The 24,345-nt window shown below is 36.7% G+C and overlaps 1 protein-coding gene across 1 annotated transcript in view; it reads left to right on the forward strand.

Moving 5' to 3' along the window:
- LOC107592668 (1,4-alpha-glucan-branching enzyme-like) overlaps positions 1–24,345 on the forward strand; it is a 194,866-nt gene that overhangs the window by 59,805 nt on the left and 110,716 nt on the right. The window contains exons 7-10 of the mRNA XM_016282208.1: positions 2,074–2,283; positions 17,062–17,177; positions 18,202–18,329; positions 21,778–21,876. Coding sequence (XP_016137694.1) covers positions 2,074–2,283; positions 17,062–17,177; positions 18,202–18,329; positions 21,778–21,876 — 553 coding nt within the window. The remainder of the gene's footprint in view (positions 1–2,073; positions 2,284–17,061; positions 17,178–18,201; positions 18,330–21,777; positions 21,877–24,345) is intronic.

Consider the following 24,345-nt stretch of genomic DNA (forward strand, 5'->3'; position numbering starts at 1 on the left):
GAAAATCAACTCTGGAGCACGCTTATTGACCCTCAATGAAAAGGATGCTGTCCTGAGGCCTATACAATGGTACAATTCACTCATTTTTATCTTCTTAATGTTCAAAATGTAACTGTAACACCCCTCAGTGAAAACGATAGGCACACACACACACACACCATGAAGACTGTCCCACATCTGTGGCCCCAAATCACACAGAGCCTCCTCTGACGGGGCCGATGATCTCCCTGTAAACACATTTGCAGTTAATCCTGTGGAGAGTTAGATACCTCAGATAAAGGAAGACCGGCAGGAATTCTTTATTTACGTGCTTTTTTCCGTCACTCGCTCTTACCGGCTAACACTGAAGACAGCCTATAGCGCAAGTATAATGTATACAGAGTAATTTCACACATGATTGATCTCCCTGAGCCGTTTTAAAAGTGCAAGGTCTGGATGCTGGGAAGGGGCGGAGGCCGAGGGGAGGGGTATTGGTGTCACCCTGCATCACGTTTGCCGGGGGAAAGCGATATGATGATAGCTGGACGACAGATGAAGCTTCGTGCAGCAATTACACGGAGGAGATACGTGAGGAAGTACTAATGGAAATGCACCGCTCTCGCCCTTTGTTTCACAAGGAGCCAGTATGTCACCCCGAATGGAGGCATTGATCTCTGCTCAGCGGCCATGATGGTGTAAACGATCTGAGATTGATTTTTATTTACTGCCATATTTGTTTGTTTTTAAACGGCAATTGGGCGGCACGGTAAATGTATTTGCACATGTGTTGTTCTGCTGCCGGTGCTAAACAGCTGTTGTGTAGAGGGGATTTTTCTGAGCTAAACACATGCACACGTATGTAATGTGGCAGATCTGGGATGGTATCCAGAAGGTTGTAGGTTTGAATCCCAGAAGAGGCCATCCATGAACTATCGCCATTGTGCCACTATAGGGGGACTATAATTGTTGCTCTGTTTGTTTTAAGTGGATGAGCATGCATTCTATTTTCTGTTTGTCCTTTCAGTTTATTATTATTATTTTTAGTTTTTACTCTGACTAAAGTTTTTATAAAATTTTTACAGTTTTCTTTTTTTGTAGTTAATTTATTTTTGTTGTTTTTATTTATTTATTTTTGGTCTGCCAGATGTGTGTTAAAGGGCACCTATTGTGCCCCTTTTTACAAGATGTAATATTAATCTTATGGATCTCCTGAATGTGCCTTTGTACTCCACTCCACTTGTACCATTTTTCCAATTAAACAAGTTTTTATTTTTATGTGTTAATGAAAAACGTCTCAGTTTATATTATATTATGTGAATATTGTTATGTAGTTTTTTTAAATGATATTAAGTAGGCTAAAGACCAAAGTTTTTAAATATAAATATTTTAAGTTATTTTAAATATTTGTAAATATTATTTATTTATTTTAAAATATTGTATTTTCTATTTATTATTATTATTATAATTATTATTATTATTTATTTTTTGTGCCTTTCTGCCTTTATTCAGATAGAACAACTAAGACATTAACCAATTGTATAGGAGAGATGGAAATGAGATTGTAAATAGACCATGAGCCGGGATTCAAACTTGGGTTGCCCAGAGCACTGTTGCACCATATGATGGAGCGCAGCCCACAAGGCAATGGCCCCAAAAATAGAGGCCTATTTTATTATCTGTTTTATGTATTATTTACTATTTTATTCTTAATCTAAGTTAAGAACAGATGGCATCTTAAGTTGTTTGTGTATTCAGTTTACACTGTGAGTGACATGAACACAACAATCCCAATTTGCAATGGTCAGCCATCATTACTGCTCTAACTGTAAAGCCGACTCCAGCAATGTTTCACACTCATGTTTTCTTTAGCACAACGTGCAGCAAGCAGATATACTGTTTTCTGAAGTCCTACCAGTGCATCTTAGGCTTTGCGATAAACTCCGAAAGATATCTCTATACTTTTGAAAGAATTATTCTTAACAGTCAGACTACTGCTAGTTTCAAGCTTAACCCAAGACGAAGAGCATGCAGCTTGACAGACAACCTCTGCCCAGACTGCTCTGATATCTTGCCTTCATCTGTTCTTCTCTCCAGTCGTTGCGGCACCCCAGAGGAACTCAAGGAGCTGATTGACGTGGCTCACTCTCTGGGTATCATCGTCCTGCTCGATGTGGTGCACAGCCACGCATCCAAGAACACAGAGGACGGGCTGAACCGCTTTGACGGCTCTGACTCCTGTTTCTTCCACAGCGGGCCCCGTGGGGAACACAGCCTCTGGGACAGCAGACTCTTCAACTACTCTGGGTGAGACTCACGTTTGTTTTTCACATTTCAAACACCCTACGCTTCACGTAAGTTACACGGCTCTCTCGTCATGCAACACCTTTTGCAACACAGTGTTGTGTAACATAACACAAGCGCTCTTCTCAAATCTAGGCTCCGTTCCAAAACCTAGTGAGCTGCCTGCAGAAGCAGCGTAAACACGCTTCTGACTGTTTGCGTGATTTTGCTGCCTTCGAAGATATCTTGATTTTTGCCAAATTGTTCTCCAGGGCTGAAGATCTCCCTTAGAAATTACAGTTGAAATTTTGCTTTTAACTAATACTTAACAAGTAACGTAAATGCAATTGTTGTAAGTAACGTGTCTTTACAAGCAAGAATCAAACAAATAAGTGAAATGAATACGTCAATTCTAAAGTATGCAATGCTGCACAGAAAATAGAACAGTTGGTGGATAATGCAGGAGAAATTTGTTATAAATACTTGAGTAATTTGTTCAAAAATGAATAGTATCTGAAGAGCGACAAGCTTAGTGAAAAATAGATAATAGTTGGTGGACAATGCAGAACAAATTCATTATGTATATTTGTAAAATTTATTCAAAAGCTCATTTTGCTGTGTATTTTCTTGCTTAATAGAGTAGTGCATAATTAGCTTAGCAACATGCTAACAACATACTACTGAAATCAATAGAGCTGTGGCTGCTGTAGAATTTGGATCTTTAGTTATTCCAAAGGCTGACAATGAATTCATATGTTTAATTAATTACATTATATGCTGATTAACTCCATTAATATTTGAATATTTTCTGAGAAAGCCAAGAAATGAAGGCAATTTGTGGAAGTATTATTGTTTAGATCATTGAATAAGTGTTTAAAGGGATAGTTCACCACTTCAAATGAAAATTTTTGTCACTCCACTTGTTCCAAACCTGTATGAGTTTCTTTCTTCTGTTGAACACAAAAGAAGATATTTTGAAGAATGTTGGTAACCAAATATTTAACAGTAGCCGTTGACTTTCATAGAATTGTTTTCCATACTATGGAAGTCAATAGCTACCGTCAACTGTTTGGATCAACTTGAGAATGGCAGAATTTTCATTTTTGAGTGAGCTGTCCCATTGTTTGCTTTAGCATCTAATGCCTTGACTGCCAGCTTTTTAAGATAACTTCAAAAAACGTTCTTGGGATTCCTGCATTCTGTCCACTCCTATTGGGATTTTTAGAGCACTTTTTGTATGATAAAAAATTACAGATATAATAAGTGCTAAATTAAGACGTTAAACTAACAGGCCTATTTATTTTGAATATTTTGCATATTCTAAAAATGTTTTTCTTTTTTCTTTTTTTTGCTCTAATGTCTAATTTCAACCACTCAAGTTTACTGTTCTGGAACTGTGCTAAGTATCTAAGTGTGTGTGTATTCTTGAGTTTTGCTCGGAGGTCATATCTCTGTAATTAATAATGTGGCATGGAATTATGCTTCCATAATTAGTACACCTCATCAGCACTTTTGTTTGCCCGTAATCAAGCATTAACATGTCCTTATCTCACGCAACGGAATATTCATGTAAAATTCTTAAAGCGTTTAAATATGCTTTCTGTTTATGAATAATCATTGCAGGATTTGCCTATTTAGACTCATTCATCTCTGAAAACAAAGAGACGATGCAAAAGCGCCAAGAGGCTTAGAAACGGGGAACTCGCAGTAGACCAAGTTGAAGGAACAGTTCAGTAATTATTTACTCCAAACTCGTTTGACTTTCTTCCATCGAACACAAAAGGAGAACTTACGCTGCTTAAAATGGTTTGGAATGACATAAGAGTAAGACATTGATGACTTTACATTTTAGGGTGAACTGTCTCTTTAAATACAAAGAGAATGTCAGTTATTTCAGTAACTGTAGATTCTATTTAAAGCAAGTAGTTGGAACTTATATTTGACCTGGTCAGTTTTTGTCATCATTATAGCTAAAACGGCACTGTATTTCTATAGCCATTAGGTTTTCATCACAACCACATGCCAGCTCATATGTTAATTTCCTTTTTTTCTTCTCTCGAACCCATACTGGGCAAGTCTTTAAATTGGAACACCTACTGTACTCTAGTTGCCTCTGGCAGAATTCCCATTGCACCGTCTTGGGCTGACAGCAATTACTTCAATGTTGTATATGAAGCCTCTCTGCCAAAGCGCAGTGTGAATTCCCCATCAATATGTCCTTCCTCATTGTTCACTCCCTTTGTCTCTCTAGTCTTGCATGTTAAATATGCTATCTACAATTCAACTAATCACTTTCAAAATGCAATAATTGCTACACGCTTCTATTTCAAATGATGTGCTTAGAATAAGAAATATTGCCCATTTTAAAACCGATCAGATATTTTTCTCACAGCATTCTTGTTTGTGAAATATTTAGAATCATTTTGACTTGTCTGACTTATTAATAATCACAATAAACAATTATTCTGCCTTGTAATATAGTTCTATATCCTAACCGAAGCCTTCTGTTACCAAGTAACAGCAATTTCTTGCATTAATATACAATTAAACCCATATATGCACATATCTGCTATTTTAAGATTTATCTTTTGAAATATATTAGACAGTAAGTAGTTTAGCAGAAATATAGAGTAGAAAGAAAGCACCTGTTTGTTTTATGAAAATAATTAAATGACTCGTCTAATTAGATTGCGGAGCTGGAAATATGTTTTGGGATTTTTTTTTTTACCTCACCCTGAATCTTGCAGGTCTTTGTATGTCGAACATGTTTGATTTGTACGTTATGAGTGATTTTCTTTTTGATACACATATCACATTCTTTTTATGGTTTTAAGCATGGTTTTAATCATATGGTTTTTATGGAGTGGTGCACCACTCATATTTATTTCCACGTGTATACATAACCGTCATCTAGATCACTTAACCATGACATTTTCACTTATTTGTCAAAGCAAAAGATATTACGAAGGTGAAATGGATCTCAAGAGATGCACTTGACATCTGGCTGAGTGGAAAGTTCATTTTGGGTTTGTTTCTGACAGGTTTCATTAAGAGCATGTTTTCTTCCTGATGGAAAAGAACTTCAGGGGTTTTTGTTCTCGAAAAACCAACTTTACAAATTAGAGCAAACTGTAGGAGTGTTTCCAAAAAAAAAAAAATTAGTTTGCTGTCAAAACAGAGTTGACACTTACCTAGACTTTTTTAAACAAATCTCACAATTTTGACATAAAGCATTATGTGTAAATACTCTTTACAGTTGACAAAGTGAATAATTGGAAGACAAAGCCTCTATTTATGGAGCTGATTTAAAAAAAGAAGGAAAGAAAGAGAGATTGAAAAATAAAAAAATAATAATAAAAAAACTTGTCTTTTCAAGATGACATTTAAAAAGCTGAGTGCGTTTGCTCATTAATAACTAAAAGAAAGTTAGTGTGAAACAACAAAGTTTCTGAAAATTGTTTCAGTTTTGTGTTTTTATTTTGTGATGGAGGCTATTCAGAGAGGCCAACATTGTAGGAATGGGGCAGTTAAAAAACATATTGGACAGGAAAGAAAACAATAAAATGGTCAATTTAATTCAAAGCTTCATTCATTTTGACCTTCGTCAAATAAATTTCAAATTTTTGCCAGTGTTCTGATGAAAATATCACCAAAAAAAGCATCAAATTTAAGTGCACAAAAGAAAATTAAATCAATAAGAATTATCAAGAGAGTGCGTTTGCTCATTAATAACTAAAAGAAAGTTAGTGTGAAACAACAAAGTTTCTGAAAATTGTTTCAGTTTTGTGTTTTTATTTTGTGATGGAGGCTATTCAGAGAGGCCAACATTGTAGGAATGGGGCAGTTAAAAAACATATTGGACAGGAAAGAGGGGTTCAGCAGTAATAAAATGGTCAATTTAATTCAAAGCTTCATTCATTTTGACCTTCGTCAAATAAATTTCAAATTTTTGCCAGTGTTCTGATGAAAATATCACCAAAAAAAGCATCAAATTTAAGTGCACAAAAGAAAATTAAATCAATAAGAATTATCAAGCTTATAAAAAAAAGTAGTCCCACTTGAATAGTGTTGAAGTCTTTATAAATAAAAATAAATAGATTTAATGGCAGACAAAATTCTACTAATAACAATAAAAATGAATAAACTTTTATGTAGCCTATAAGTCTTTGTTTAATGCCCATGGCATTTGTATAATCTTTTATCACAGTCTGCTCTGATGATCAATCAGTAACAGCTGTGAGCTTGTTTTTGGCATCAGCACATACATTCTGTTAAGCACATAAAGTTAATACCCTAGAAAGTAACGGCATAATAAGCTCAGAAACATGCAAATCCCTGATCAAGTACACATGCATTTAAAACAAAACGAACAAAGCCCATGTATGACAGTCTACATCTAAGAGTGTGTGTTCTAATGTAAGCTTAACACGTCTCAGACATGCCCCATGAGAGCTTCAGTAATGAAAGACTCGGCATATCAAAATGAGAATCTCTAACCGCAAAACATCATGTGTGTAAATGAACCGAAGAACAAAAATTGACGTAAATGGGTTTTAAATTTGTAGTAGCTCAAAGTGCCCTTGTGTGTCACAGTATCAGAGACGTGTTTACAGTCCTTTGCTCTGAACAGTTCTGGCTTCCATTCACACACACAATGTATGCGGCTTCACGGATGCTGCTCTGTTCTCCAAATCATTACTGTCATCCAGTGGTAAGCTCTTCAAAAGCGTACGACACTTTAGCCGCTAGCTGGCTCTGACCCTAATGGTCCTTACGGTAAACCCGAACCTATTGATTGGTGCTCTCGCAGTGCGTGATAATTAAGTTTCTATTCTTCTCCTTCCACGGCTGTAAGCTCATCTCATCACACATTAAGAGACAGACCGGCCGCCTCCGTGGAGTCTATCAATGCCTTTTTGAACCCACATTTAATAAGCGCATGCCAAAAGCTGCTGCCGCCAATACATTATCCAGTGTTAGTGTCAGACGGCGCAGAGATTCAGTAATAAGAGCCAAGCTGCAGTTTCATTACTTATTGAGCTTGTGCCGTTTTCAGAGGGACTCATTAGATGGGCCGCAGACATATGCCACAACCAGCAGCCATCTGAAGAGTCATTTGTAAAAGCCAGAAGGAATGCCCTGGTGTCATCGCCGGTTCATTTGTCTGTTTTTCTTGTTGCCGTTTGTTTGAATGCATCTCGGTGTCGGGCTCTCTATTAATTCCTGCTTTGGAGAAGAAGAATCGTCTAAGGGCCGTTCCTGGTGGCGACTGCGATTGCACAGCATTGTTTAATTAAGTTTGAAACAGGCATTGGCGAATGTCACAACAAATGCGCCATTGACAGCATTGATCAGTGGAAGTTGGTGTTTCTTGAAATGAGGGACTCTTTTTAGCAGAATCAAACAATCAGTGTTGTCCCTTGATTCAAAATGAAATGGAAATAAAGGACTTTCTTGGTGCAGGAACTTTCGAGAACAAATGGTTGGCTGGAAGAAAACAAGTTGAATAAATTTGAGATGTTTGACGGTGATCTTGATCTGCAGCCTCCAAGTTCCGGACAAAAATCCCCCTTGAGAAGTGAGATGGTGTGTCAGGTGGGGAATAGTCCTTCCCAATCAACCGTAAACTAAGTTGCTTCCATCAGTTTTGTATATAAATGCAAGCAAGCCCCTGCTGCAGAACTTTTTTGTGTTTGCAAAATCCCTTTGTTGGGATTTGTATTTCTGGTTCTCTCAGTACTTAACTTTCACATAATGTCACATAACAAGCTATGTTTCACATAACTTCACATAACATTTCACATAACTTCAAGATGCTCTTGAATGTGAACTTGACCTTGAGCCTCCATGTCCCAGTCAAAATGCCTCCTTGAGAAGTGGGACAGTGTGTCGGGTGGGGAATAGTCCTTCCAAATCAACCACAAACCAAGTTGATTCCATCAGTTCCACATATACAAGCCAGCAAGTCTGCCACTAATCATTTTGGTTGCTTAGGCAAAATCCCTGCTTTGCGATTTGTATTTCTTGGTCTACCAGAACTTTCACATAAATTCACCTAAGAAGTTGTGTTTCACGTAACTTCACATAACATAACATGTTCTTGTCCTTGACCTTGAGCCTCCATGTCCAAGTCAAAAAGTCCCCTTGAAAAGTGGGATTATGTGTCAGGTGGGCATTAGTTCTTCACAATTGACTGCAAACTCAGTTGCTTCCATCTTTTTCACATATACAAGCAAGCAAGCCACTACTGCTGGCCACTGTTGGTTGCATTGGCAAAATCCCTGCATTGTGATTTCCATTACTTGGTCTATCACAACCTAACTTTCACATAACTTCATGTAAGATGTTACATTTCACATGACTTCACATAACAATTTACACAACTTTAAGACAATCTTGACTGCAAACTTAACTTTTCACTCCATGTCCCAGTCAAAATGCCTCCTTGAAAAGTGGGGCAGTGTGTCAGGTTGGGAATAGTCCTTCACAATTGACCCCGAACTAAGTTGCTTCCATCAGTTTCACATGAACGTTGTCCCTTCATTGTGATTTTCATTTGTTTCTTGGTCAATCAGAACAGTCTATTAAAATTCATGACGACTGACAGATTAAGATGTATCCACTTTCCCTGTTTACTTGTCTTCAACATGTAGAAGTCACCGTTTTGAAATGCAAAAGTCACGAACACAAGGTGATTTTATGGAAACATCTGGTGCATACTCTGTTTAGCTCTGTTATGCACCGTGTTTCCGTAGCATCTACAGGGAAATGCGAACAGCCAGTGTTTGAGGTCTTAGCCCTTGTAGTGGAGATCTAACTAGCCCAGAGACATCCTCCATGGCTTCTTGTGGATCCTCTAATAGGCTGTTTCAACGAGCATCAAGGACACCTTGTGAAGGCGAGTAAATTAATCCTCTGTGCCGCCACAATGCTCCTCTCCACCTGTCTCCTGAAGGGCAGGCACGCTTCCTCTCGGCCATCGCCGCTGTGTGCCCTCTCTCTGGTGCTCGAGGGGTCTCAGATGTGTGACTTCAGAAGGCTCTTTCCACGCTTATCCATCTTTTCCTCCAGTCTCCTGCTGTATTGGCTCATTTGCATCCATTTTTCATCAGGCATCACCGGAATCCCTCTGCACATCAAACTGCAAAACAAATGTGAGACCACGCTTTTGTGGTCTCACATTTCGATCGTGCGTTACATTCACCAAGGCTTATTGCTCTTTTTTTTAATCCGGACTAAGAGGAATGCACGGGTTTAATGACTTTGTGGGGCACGCTTGGTATGCTGTGCAAATAACATCGAATTATACTCTGCCTTTGTGAAAGATTTCCAATAACAATGGCGAATAAGGTCCCGTGCTCGTGAAGCGGTTCCCCCTCCTTGAATATTCATTCTAGGGATGGGCATTCCAAGCAAAAATAATATTCGAAAATCTCTGGGTATTATTCGATTATTATTCGAAAATCGCACCCCTCACCCGCATGCACGCACAGATACGCATAAACAGAGAGAGACGGAATTCACGCTTTCAATCTGTATGATAAACTGTTTAATTCAGAGGATATGCTACCTTAACTCGAGCCATTGTAACATGCTGAAACATTAATATAATAAACATAACCGAATGACGGCACTTATTAACATAACAGTCCATCGATTAGCAGAAATCAACTGCTCATAAGGCTAGGACATTTCCATTTAAAAAAAATGGAACCTCTAAAGGTAATAGATAAGAGATAGGAGGAAAAATATACTTCAATATATTCTGTCGTAATTATATCGTTGGGTAATTATACTGTATATAAACTGCGGGCATCAGGGAGCCGTTATTAATATGCGGGGCATTAAAATAGCTTATGAACGCGCTTGTTTTTTTACTTTCACTTTCGAGATTCACGATCACAAGTACAGAGCAGCACTTGGAAGTACTTACCACACATTTGACAAGATTAGATGTTTGTCAGTGGTGCTCAGGATCTGCAAATCATTCGCCATCATCCTATGAGTCATCTCTCCTTACTCTGTTTATGTGGTAAGTGAAATGTTAACAGGCTACCGCTGGCAAGCGGCTAACCATGTCCCATTAATCGCTCCGTAGAACGCGTTATTTGCTTTCCGCACCTTTCTGAATACAGATTCAGCCACACCTCTAACCCAGTCGGGGGTGTTTGTGGTCCGCGCAGAGCTCTTATTTGACATCGTCTCAAGTTACTGTAACCGTTATATGCTACGCAAGTCTGAGTCATCTCTCCTTACTCTGTTTATGTGGTAAGTGAAATGTTAACAGGCTACCGCTGGCAAGCGGCTAACCATGTCCCATTAATCGCTCCGTAGAACGCTTTATTTGCTTTCCGCACCTTTCTGAATACAGATTCAGCCACACCTCTAACCCAGTCGGGGGTGTTTGTGGTCCGCGCAGAGCTCTTATTTGACATCGTCTCAAGTTACTGTAACCGTTATATGCTACGCAAGTCTTTTTTATGCCACGCAAGTCTACAGTGTGCGCGTGAGACAATGTGTTCTTCTGTTGTCTTTGACAGCTTTTAGGTGGGTATTGGCAGCACCATCCTCTGCTTACATGAACGCGTCACCACCGCATCAACACGGAAAACATGGGGAAATTTTTAAAGACAATAATCGCAAAACCTATTCGATATTCTATAATTAAATCAACTAATCGAATATTCGAAAATCGTGACCCATCCCTAATTCATTCTTCATCAGGACGCGTTGCATGTTCTCCCGACACCTCTCAATGAGACTTAATACACTTTCTATTGAGACAAATGCCTGAATTCACCAGAGGCACAGCTGGATGTTGATGGAGAATGCTAATTCTGACAGTTCTGGACGAATTCCAGAGCAACAAAAAATGACACGACGGTGGCACTTGTCACATCACTTTATCCAGGTGTTATCCATCTCTTCCCCAATAAACATTAATCTGCTCTGCTTGTCTGTTATTGAATGAGCGAAGAAGCCGTTTTACCAATAGGACAGGCACAGCATGTGAGATGCGTGAAATGAGGTGCCTCAACCGTCATTTCCCACAATGCCCGGCTGTTCGCCATCTCTCAGATTGTCAGATGCCGTCGTTTCACTGCTGCGCCTTGTGTGAAATGACCTGTCAAGGTTGTAAATTTATTTGTTCTCATGCAGGTTGACTGTAATGTTGAGGATACAGGGATTTATACGTTTCCTCTTCCTGCGATCTTCCTTACACCTGAGACTGGGTGGCAATATCAGGTAGAAGAAATGCAAATAAGGTCAGCGTACCCCCGTTGAGAGATTATCCTCGGATTTAGAGTATTCTTGTAGTGTTAATTCGTAACTGTCTGGGAACCAGTGCTTATGACAGATTTGGCAAACTGTGTATCAAGGTCATTTTATGTTTATCATCACACTTGTCTTTTTCCTGTCATTCTTTCCCCACGGATAAATATGGTGTTCGGATAAATATGGTGTTGAGACAGATTATTAGCTCTTTGGCTCTGAAGAAATGTCACATGGCTTTTTTTTTCTTGCGTTGAAGGGCTTGACTACCAATGTAAGCCATTTCATTGATATTCATCGTATATGTTGTCATTGAGCGCTCATGGTAAATGGTAGCGATGTGGGGAAATCATAAAGGGAGATGCATAATCGATTAAAACAGCATTTTACTGTCCTTCCAGACACCCTTGAAGTCGTGTGTAATCTGGTTAAGGCGAAAACTGGCCCGTTTGTCAATTTGTAGCCATAGTGTTGTCGGTAAGTCACTCCTTAACCTCAGCGTTACTCAACATGCTGGTCTCAAGTAGATATTTGTGGCCTGTGTAATGGCAATGCTGTGGCAACTGCAGTTTACAGTGTGGTGTTCTCACCATGTTAACCCTTTTAGTCGTATGTATCATATTTAATACATGGTGTTGTATGGCATCAATGATGTCATCAACATGATACATACTTTCCCAAGAAATTGTACATAGTATGTGATCTATTACATGTCTTCTGCCCCTTAGTGGATTATCCATGCTCTTCAGAAAGTTGAAGGACTTTTAATAATTATTAATTCAATAATAATAGATTTTTAATAATAATAATTCCTGAAATATTCACCTCCAAATCACAATGCACATTTTTGCTAAAAAAAAGTTTGGCTCATTTATGCAACTATTTTTTGCTATTACTGCCATTGCTTTTTTATTGTCATTGCTTTTTCAAAATGGACTAAATTTAAGCAGCTTATGCTTTATTAATATTTCATTCATTATCTGTGGAACAATCATGATGAAAATGTATCAAACATGAAACAGCAAGCATTTGAGCTATTGATTTTGTTAACATTTTAACTTAGCGGTGTGATTTGTTCACCATAATACAGGTTTATCACCAAATAATTTAATCAAATTATCAAATTTTATTATGATATATACATAAATAACAGTTCACCATCTAAATAGCCATCTACATATATAAAATATTTTTATTCAATTACTCATTTTTCACTTCAATATAATTATATATTTTTTCTCATATTTACTATATATTCTATACATATTTTAGTATTATTTAAATGCTTTTGTCTAAATGTTCAATAGACAAATCGCTTTTTTTTTAATTTTTGACTATTTAATTTCAGGTTTTACAGGGTTAATTTAGGTTAATATAAATGTATGTACAGTTGTTTCTTGTTAATTCATGCTCATTCGTGAAACATTAAGTAATATTCAATTATACAACTTTAAAATGTTCAAATGTACTATTATACATAGAAATTATTAACCAAGATTAATATAAGTGTTACTAACTATGAAATTGTGATCATACCATGTGCTAACCACACATAATCTGATTGCTTCTTTAATATAAAATAACTACTTAAATTAAGTGTGGCCCTTTAGGCTAATGGGAAGCTGTGGCCCCTGAGCTTTCCAATGCTGAGTAGCCCTGCTTTATCTTCACAGACTATCTCACCCGACAAAAGCTTTTTACCCACCGCACTCCCTCCCTGTCCAATAACCTTCCCGACTGAACTCACCCATAAGGAATAGCAGTCATTCTTATGACTTTAATGTGCAGGTTTACCTCAGTCCCACGATAACACATTGTGTGTTTGGCCTCTGCGTCGTGTGTTGATCACAGTATAATCTATTTATCGCCCGCAGCTCTGCGTGACCACCCATGCCGCACGCTTATCAGATTACCACATCCCCCCTAGTACTGGGAGAGCAAACCCGGAGTTGCAAACTCACCATTTGCAACTTTATGAAACTGCACCGCAGATATCTACATAAGCATTTTCCCCCGTGGCTTGGAAAACTACAATCTATCCCGGCACTGATTCACTCCTCATGCAGAAACAATTGCGAACTGCTCAGTCCTGGAAGAAGCTCTGGGGGATTTGCGCCTGTCCGATGGGGACTTGTATCCATATATTTGATTTAGCACACATGAATGTCGCTGCCTAGATCAGCCCGGCGCTGAATGCATCAAGCCGAAGCACGGAATGACTCCAAATGAAGGCTGCAGCTCCTTATAACCACGCTAATGTTATCAGACATCTTCACAGTTCTGCAGACTTGCTTGTGTGAGGAGGTTCATAAGTTATTCTGAATAGCTTCAAGTTCTGATGTGAACGTCAAAAGATGGTTCATTTCCATATTTTCTCATTTTCTGCTACCTGGGCCTCTTGTCATTGCTGTAGAAGTTTAGAAGAGAAGAATCGAGGTTGAAGAGAGTTCATTCAAACATTCGTGCCGTTGAATACAGTTTAAGATGTAGGATTAGCACAAGCCCATCTCCGTTGGGGCCACTCGCGTCATTCCAGCCAGAACCGGCTTGCATCGTAAGTGTGATATTGTCCTTCTTCTGAAAATAACATTAAGGATGCCGTAGTGTGAATCGGAGTGCTTGGCATTTATAAAACTCTCAGGTGAGATGATGGTGTTCTTTCGCGCTCTTTAATTTGGCTTCACATGGTTGAGGTGATTTACCTTGTTCCATGTGTGCTTTGCACAATGCCAGAGGACCCCTGTGCTCGCATTTTAACAAAGTTTCTATGGCAACGTGGCCATTACTCCAAGTTGTTGAGGATGCTCAGCTGGAGGGGGTTGGTCACAAGTGCCTACACATATCATCCAAACACCAGGATACAGACATACTTTAGGGACGAGTTGATTCCAATTTCTCATCCTGACGGTTAATTTATGCTCATAGCCGTATGTCACAGGAAGCTGATTGGGGGCCCGATGAGGAGATAGAGCGCATTGGTATTCATTTCTAGGTTTCAAACATGGACGGAGGGAGTCGCACTTGCAGGTATAGCTTATCAAAAATATACGAGGGTGTTTCAAAACATTTGCATAGATTAAAATGCCATTGAAGGCAGGAGTTCCCTGAATTCTTGGGACCCTACGTACCATCACTGGCATCACTTATACACTGTCTGTTCTTAAAACATAACATAGGGGCAGTCATATTAGTGAGTTTTCAGCAAAAATGTGGACATAATTTGTCAGTAGTGTACCGATGTATGAATCACTTTCAAACCAAGCTTTCTATTGGTCAACGTGACAAATCTGGTTGACCATCTTGAATGAGAATACGTTTACATGACAACGATGTACTAAAAATGTTTTTGAAAAGTTCCGCGTATAGACGACAATGTTGTCAAAAGGATCCCCGTTCACACGGATCCGTGAGAACGTCTAAAATAGCTGTATTATGCATGCCAGGCCAGTAGATGGCGATGTCACTTTGTATAGAAACACCATGCGCTTTCCTTTACACTGAACACGTAATGCGCATGCCCATGACATTTGTGTTTCTGTAGTTTACACATCCTTTTCAAAAACTTGTACTTGAAACCCGTTTTCAAAGGTTTGGGTTTTTAAGGCTCCCAAAACGCTGTTATTGTGTAAATGAATGGCCAAAACGCATACAATGTTTTCTTTTTAGTTGACAACTGTGTCACGTTAATACCCCCTGAATGAGGAAATATTTTGCCCTCGCATGAAATTTTCAATCATGCAGATCCCTGTTGAAATGACTGGATTTGGATGTTTAGTCGTAAAAAAAAAAGAATCAACTCTGCTCTTACGACATCTCATTTCACAAAAAAAAATGAAAACTGAAATACTACTACTACTACTACTACTAATAATAAAAACTAATAAAGATGATTTATGCTCAATGCACGCTTAAAACAAAATTACATAAACTTCAACTAAAATTATTATGAAAATGGAAACTCTAAAAATAATTCAAAATATTAAAGTAAAATAGTATATAGTTGATACACTAGGTCTAATTCGAGAAAAAAACAATTTCTCCAATGAACTGTTTAAACCGGTTCACAACACCTGTCTGAGTGATTTGTTCATGAATCAGAGTGAATCAGTCAGGTAAATAACTAACCGATTATATCATCATTGAACGGAGAACTTGTATCTATGGATGTTGTACTAAAATGAGCAGAGATTTGGAAAAGATCATTATTAAAAAATAAATAAATAGCAGAAATGTACTGAAAAAATCAATAATAAAAACTTCAGCCGCAAAATGATTTTTCTTTTTCTATATTACAATTATGCAAATTCTACTTAGCTTACGAATTAAGTTTTTATGAGCTGCAGGTTTTCCTCAAAAATGTACTTTTCCCAAACTTTTTGAAAGAAACGATTGACGCCAATGTTTCCGCAAACAGACAGTTTCAGAAATGATAGTCACTCACTCAATGGTACATTTCTGCATTTTGTGGATCGTAACACCGAGTTCACCTTTCACATACTATTTTAATATTCTGTCAGCGCCTCCAAATTTGAGAACCTCATTACTAGGGGAAACATATTAAGAGAGAAAAAAAAAAAGTTTCCCCGAGTCACATTCTAAAGCTAAAATAGTGTGTGCGCTGCTTCTGGTTTCTTTCACTCTGTATCATGTGAAATCCTAACTCTGTGAACGCAATACTACTGCACTTCCAGGCAGTGCTGAGTTCTCGACCATCTGGGAAGCAACACATCCCAGAATGTGATGATGTCAGCTCGATTAATTATATTGCCTGGTGCCTGAGAACCTGGAGCCACAACTCAAGTCTTCCTGAAAGTTTGGTACAAAACATCACTGTGTAACTGGAGCTGCTCCTTTCATTATGATAAACTGAATGCTGGTCTTATTATAAAAGGTTGTGATATTTCAGGAGTAACCATTTAAAACTGGGGGACCCCTTGGTGAGCAGAGAGACGGAGCAGAACATGTTGTATAAATCTGAGTATAGCATTTTAAGCCTGGCTTATAATAACATGCAATAATTTCCATATTAATATATGCAGTACCTTATGGTGCTGTATTGCAAAGGCATTAAAATAACCCTTATAGAGATTTAGAGTCATAAACTACATGATATTTAAATTTGACCAAATGCGTTGCAGGAGGTACAATAAAACATTTAGCTGAACTTTAAGCTTTTTGCTGAGGTTAATATAATATTGTACTTTGGTTTAATGCATATTTACGTTTCATCAAACAATAATATTTGGCGGACCCCTGCTGAAGAACCCTGCTTTAAAATGATGTTTATTCAGGAGTCATAAGCAAATATGGTTAACAGATCACAAGTTCATATTAAAATATATGATTCAAATATGTGAATAACTAATGATCTGCTATGAATTATATACTGTAAGCAGATTTATCGGCTTTCTAGATTATTAAATGGTGTTTTCCTGTGTAATGATGAGATGAGCAATGCAATGAGGATATAGATATAATCCTGTCAGAATAGAATGATAACTGTTTGTGTTTGTGTGTGTGTGTGTGTAGCTGGGAGGTGTTGCGATTTCTCCTGTCAAACCTGCGCTGGTGGATGGAGGAGTACAGATTTGATGGATTCAGGTTTGACGGAGTGTCATCTATGCTCTACCATCATCACGGGATCGGTATGTCCATGGAAAATGAAGCATGCAATCTTTTTACTTAGAATTGCTGGACATTAACAACCTTCTTCCCCTGTAAATGGCACAGTCTCTTATTGTAGAACAGGTAGAAAAGCGGCTTACACTTTACTTGAAGGGGTGTGCATAAGACTGACATGACACCTTCATAATCATGACATGACACCTTCATAATCATGACATGACATCTACATAATCATGACATGACACATGTCATGAATATGAAATTTTTTTTTATGCATGTTTATGACAACTGTCATTAAGTGTCATTTGTTCAGTTATGTAATTTTTAATGCAAAGATGACATTGTTTGAGATGTCTTTGTTATGGGCTATGGTTAGGGGTAGGGGTAGGGGTAGGTTAGGGTTAGGTCAAATAATGTCATATTTGCATTAAAAATGACATAACTGAGCGAATGACACTTAATGACAGTTGTCATAAACATGCATAAAAAAAAATTTCATATTCATGACATGTGTCATGTCATGATTATGAAGGTGTCATGTCAGTCTTATGCACACCCCTTCAAGTAAAGTGTTACCGAAAAGCGTATTGGAAGAGCAGCCGTTTCAAGGGCAGTTTCAGTAGACTGCAAGCATGTAACGTAAACTCTCAGAAATGAACGGAATTAAGCAGGAAAAGCATGGGATACAAGTTCTTTCAAGCAAGAAATTAATTACACAAGTAGTGTGGCAAAGGTTATCCTGGCATTTTTCTCTTTTGCTTTTTAATTTTGTACCAGTGATGCTGCTAATGATTTTCGGTAGGTTTTCAAAGATCGCTTTGACTAAAATGCTACTTTGTTTTAATGAAACATGACATTAGATTCACACACACTCACACACACACACACACACACACACACACACACACACACACACAGAAAAAGGGTTGTTGCGAGTTGGTTTCATTTTTTAAAATTAGTTTTGTGTATTGCTAATGAATTATTATTAAAATGTAACCATCAATTGTGGAATCTGATTTCATCTTCATATTCCCTGATTCTCAGGATCAGGATTTTCCGGGGATTATGCTGAATACTTTGGACTCCAGGTAGACGAGGATTCTCTTGTCTACCTCATGTTGGCAAACCATATTTTGCACACCCTCTATGAAGACTGCATCACTATTGCAGAGGTAAGCCACGTTTTGTTTTCTGAAATGCATGGAACATAGAAGCTTCCAACAGCACATATTTATGAAATGTGAGCTCAGCAGTTCTTGAACTGAATTGTTCCTGTTCTTTTTCTGCTGCTTTGAGATGACGGTAATACAACAATATTGTCGTAGTTCCCAACAGCCATGGCTTATACTGCAACAGTATGACTGTTTTCAAACAGGTTTCCCACGTACTCCCCGTAAGACTTTTCAAATTTTCTGAAGCATGCAATAGCTTTGTGTGAGAAACTTATTATATTGTATTGTATTGTATTGTATTAAATATATTCATGTAATGCAAAGCTGAATTTTCAGCATCATCACTCCAGTCTTTAGTGTCACATGATCCTTCAGAAATCATTCTGATATGCTGATTTGTTGCTCAAAAAACAATTCTTATTATTATCATCAGTTGAAAACTGCTTAATATTTTTGTGGAAACTTTGATACATTTACATCTGAATAGAATCTGAATTACATCTGAATTTGAATAGAAAGTCAAAAAAGGGAAGCATTTATTTGAAATATATGAAGTTTTGTAACATTATAAATTCTTTACTTTCACTTTTGATTAATTGCATCCTTGCTAAATAAAATTATTAATTTATTTTTCTTCAAAAAAAAAAAAGATTCCAACTTTTTGAAGAGTAGTCCACGTATAAATTATTTATTTGTATACAATATTTTTATATTAAAAGCTTATATTAGAGGCAACAGCTTATGCATTCATGAAGTATAAATTAATTACAATTTAAAACCATTGTGAATTTTGGTTTGCGACCCGTTTTGCTTCCATAATCTGACATAATTGATGTTTTTAATATTCAACTAGAAAAAAAAATGTGCGGGACTATAGGAAATTGATTGGATATTAAAAAGTGTCCGTTAACTACCAGAAATAATGTATGTGCATATTCAATTTTGGAATATTAAGTGTCAGCAACACTAGCGCGACGTGCCAATTTAAATATGCAAAAGCACAAATGAGATCTGAAGATTATCAGTGAATAACAGTTTAAATTGTAGAGTGTACATTTTTGGGTGAACTGTTCCTTTAAGTAAAAAGGTGTCTCTCTTTCTGTACTGGCTACTCTCTTCAGAATATGCAGCAGGACCATCCGAAATGACCATAATACCTTTAGTCATGGCTCGATAACCTTAATCTTGTCAACAGCGACACTGTATCCCAACTCCACAAAGACAGAATTAACCTTTCAGGATCAACGGGACACAGTGCATTAAATTAGCACTCAGTGGCTCTGTCTAAAGCTATGATTAATGAGACCACTTACTTTTTACTTACTTTGTTCAGTGTTTTGTAATTAGTGGACAGCGCCCACCAGAGATATCATATAATTCGCTTTTATGAGCTCCATTGATAGAGCTGGACTGTGAATGCTAAAATTGGCTTACATTGCAGGAAACAATTAAATAGCATAAAAACAAACTACAAATATAACAAAAACTAGGACCACAGCTACTTTTTGTATTCAGCGGTTAATTCAATTTTGCACAGCGCTGCATATTATGTTATACCCTGCAGAAAAGACTAGAATGGCTGGAGACCACTGCTAATCTAGTCAACAAAATTAGTGGCAAAAATGGATGAGTTTTTTTATTTTGTCAGCAATAACACATTTGGCTGGTCATGTGATCCCAACATGTCAGCCCTCGTGAGGCGACCCACTCTGCGAATATAAACAAATTAACTTTTATTAGGCCAGATATGACTGGAGTCATCATTACATTTTAATTTTCATTACATTACACATCTTTTTAATGTATTAAATGTTTTTTTTATGTTTATCTTTTTTATGTTCAACTCCTATGAATATATATATATAATATTTCAGTTTTTCTTTTTTAATAAATCTGCAAAAATGTCAACAATTCTGTGTTTTTCTGTCAATATGGGGTGCTGCGTGTACAATAATGAGGAAAAAAAATTAACTTAAATGATTTTAGCAAATGGCTGCAATATAACAGAGTGAAAAATTTAAGGGGGTCTGAATACTTTCCGTACCCACTGTATGTGTGTGTGCGTGTTTGAAATGTTTTAGGGAGATAAAATTACCATGTGCATGTAAGTTTCAAATGGCTTCAGAAGAAAATTTTACTTTTTGCCATTTTGAGCTTGACAGACTCTGGTATTCTTCAAAGCAGGGATATTCAATTCAAGTTCCAAAAAGTCCAGTCTTGATCTTTCCTTCCAAGTGAGTACATTGCAAAAAAATAAAAATAAAATATTCAAAATAGTTATCAAAGATGAGGATATTGAGCCTTGAATGCCAAAGCAGTGGAGTCTGAGAATTTTTGTACAAACAAATGAATACATTTTATCGGTTGAGCCCAACTGGATGTGAATGTTAAAAAGTAGATCAGATGTTTTGACCAGGTTATTATTATTTTTACATTTATATACCTTCATATGGCAGAAGGCCAGGTGAATGAGAAAAGCACTGTATGTAGGTTCAGGGTTTTCTTCTTAAAGTCTGAAGTCATTTTTATATTTTGCTTATAATAAGTGTCTACTAAAAACAAGCAAACGGCGTAATACATAATCATAATAACAATCAAAATAATCAAATAAAATATTCACATAACTACAATCAAAATGTGGTGCATCATAAGCAATATAGACAGACAAACAGATAGATAGATAGATAGATAGATAGATAGATAGATAGATAGATAGATAGATAACGAAATATAGATACAATATAGTCATTTGTATTTCCAGTGTTCTCATTTTCTGCAGTGTATAGTGAAAATATCAATCTATTTTGCTGCTCACCATGTTTCTGTTACTGTTAAAATAACCACGTCATCTGCAGCTCTTGTAGCGCATTATGTCTTTAGTGGGGGAGAGAAGCAACGCACACAGGGCGGAAAGAGCTTGAATGAAACGTGTTTGGCTCTAGATAAAAGTATTAGAGGATATGACGGAGAGAGATCAGTACTATAAAAGACCCTGAGCGCTTGTGTGTACAGCTCCATTGTTTTGATGCACTGCTCACGTCACACTGTAGGAATTGTAAAATGGTGCTACTGTTGGCATTATGGTTCACCGTCCGATTGGAACTGTCCGCTATTTGAGGAGTAGTTTACCCAAAAATGAAAATGTGTTGAAAATGAACTCACCTTCGAGCATCCAAGAGTCAGAACAGATTTGGAGAAATACAGCAATACATTCACTGCAGTGAATGAGAGAATGAGAGTCCAAACAGCTGATAAGCAAATGATGTACAGTAATGCTATTTTTTTTCCAAATCTGTTCTAATGAAGAAGCAAACTCATCTACATCTTGGATAATCTGAGAGTGAGTCAGTTTTCAGTAAATTTTCATTTGTTGGTGAGCTATTCCTTTAACAGTAAATCTAACCTCTCCATAGTGTTGTGTTTTTAAGAAATTCATTCTTTTTTTAAGGATGTGTCCGGTATGCCCACCCTTTGCTGTCCAGTCCAAGAAGGAGGTCTGGGTTTCGACTATCGCCTGGCCATGGCCATTCCAGACAAATGGATTCAAGTGAGTGTTTTTTCTAACATCAAATGATGAATGTATGTGAATGAAAGTGAATGTCCTGTTAGCTCAATTATATTCAACACGCAGCCTTTTTATCACAGACCAAACTACTGTACAGTCCTACTGTAAGTGTAACTGACAACTTACTGCACTTTACTCGCATTTCAATACTTTCCCTCTGGATAGTGCCAGTTTGTTTGAGCCACATCATGCTCAAGCCATTTCAAGTGTCTCATTCATCATGCACTTGTCCTGCTTTTAATTCCGAACGAAACATGTTTCTATCTTTTTCTCTGGTGAATGAGATTTGAAGATACAGTATCCAGAACCTATTCCAAATCTAGACTGACAACCAGCGGATCAGATAAATAGGGCGTATCTCATATTTTTCTAGGCAGATATATGTGAATAGTGTCTAGGACACGTTCTATACTTTCTGTAATGTTTTTTCTGTCTTTTTTTGTGAGTGTGCATAATTAAAAGTATGATTATGGGCGAATCTTCAATCATTTTTCTTAATTAGGGTTCTTCTGTGTTCATCTGAAGCAATCCTTTGTTCTGTTTCTGTGGGTATGCATGTTAATGAAGGTCTTCTCATTATGGATATATATATATTTCAGGATTTCAGGATTATTTTCTTTTCTTGGCAAAGCACATCTGTCTGACTGATCAGAGAGCCGCAGTTGCAAGCTATCAGTTTGAAATCTTTATTTTAGCCATTTCTTATGTCAGTTAACCACTTTGACCCCTCGGTGGGTTTAGCCAGATGTAATAATTGAACTTTTTTTTTTTTAATTTTTGGAAATTCATTAAAAAATTCTGTATCATCTGAAGTAATTAGAAACACATTTGGTTCATTCCATTTTTCTCTGGAAACCTCAAGTGGTCACCATGATTTTAAACACTTGCATATATTCTGTTTAACATATTTTTGGTATATAAATATATATTTTTTCATATTATTTGTGTTTTACTTTGAAACCAGTTCGCTTTCATTCATAATTCATAATTATTTGTAATGCTAACTACAGGATATTAATGGATTGGTCCTTTAAATGATTCAAATATTTATTTACATTACAAAAAAAATCATAATATCTCAGTCTTGTTTATCAGTAAAACACTTTATAAAACGTCATTTAATTTACAAGTGAAATTTCCACAAGGACTTATGACGTAAAGCTTATTTTAAATAGCTTTACTTTAAATAGTAGTGACAATTAGATGATTTAATATTTTGAGTGGTTACACTGTCATTTAAAAGTCGGTACAATTTTTTTAAATGGTTTTGATAGACTCCAATGCTTACACAGCTGCCTTTATTTGATCAAAAAATACAGTGAAAACAGTAATACTGTGAAATATTATTGCAATTTAAAATAACTGTTTTCTATTTTAATACATTTTAAAATGTAATTTATTTATGATGGTAAAGCTGAATTTCAGCATCATTACTCAAGTCTTCAGTGTCACATGATCCTTCCGAAATTATAAAAAAATTCTGATTTGCTGCTCAAGAAACATTTCTTATTATGTTAAAAAAAGTGCTGTATAATACATATACTGTATATTGTAGAAACTGTTGTATATATATATATATTTTTTTTCTCCAGGATTCTTTGAGGAATAGAATGTTAAAAACAGCATTTGTTTTCTTTACCAAGAAAGTGGCAAGATGAAAACCACTATTTTCTGTTTCAAACTTTCACATAGCATCTTTAGGTTATAATAACATAAAAAAAAATCTAATCCAGATTTAGATTTTCAAAGATTTATTATAAAATTGTATAATTTTTTTCCCCAAAATGCAATAAATCCATTGAATCAATATAAACGTTATTTTTCATATTGAAACTGTTGAAAATACACAACATAGTAAGTTGATCCACATATGACAGCCTCTGAACTTGGTCAATACTAATCTTATATACAGGCACTGGACTAAAAATACATTCAATCGTCATCGCTCCCAAAATTAATTCAACGAGTAATCTTGTTAATGCTATAAATTAATTACAACAATAAAAGAAAATTTCATCGTGAACATACATGAACAACAATATCACATTAAACCACAGAAATTACAAAATGACATTTCCCATACATTCAACTTCCAAAAGTGCATTCATCTTTGCCGTGTTACATTCATTTATCTGACTAGTGCTATAAACTGTATTAACAAAAACATTAATGGCATAAATAAAAACACTTACACTGACAAGCTACGCAATATCGCGTGCGACTCATCTGCGATTATGAACGCTATATAGCAGTGATCTACGGCTCTGTGTAGTAAATGCCGCTCCGTCTGAAAGCATGTGATGGAGATTTACTATTAATCACAGAACCGGCTTTACTGACGAGATGCGCATGACAATCAAATGTGATTTATCATGCAGCCCTAAGTTTGTTTGTTGATCACAAAGTACAAAATAGATGAGGAAAACTAGGATGCCGGGTGTATTCAAAGCG

This window comes from Sinocyclocheilus grahami, unplaced genomic scaffold (assembly GCF_001515645.1).
Source record: "Sinocyclocheilus grahami isolate Dianchi unplaced genomic scaffold, SAMN03320097.WGS_v1.1 scaffold156.1, whole genome shotgun sequence".
Classification (NCBI taxonomy): domain Eukaryota; kingdom Metazoa; phylum Chordata; class Actinopteri; order Cypriniformes; family Cyprinidae; genus Sinocyclocheilus; species Sinocyclocheilus grahami.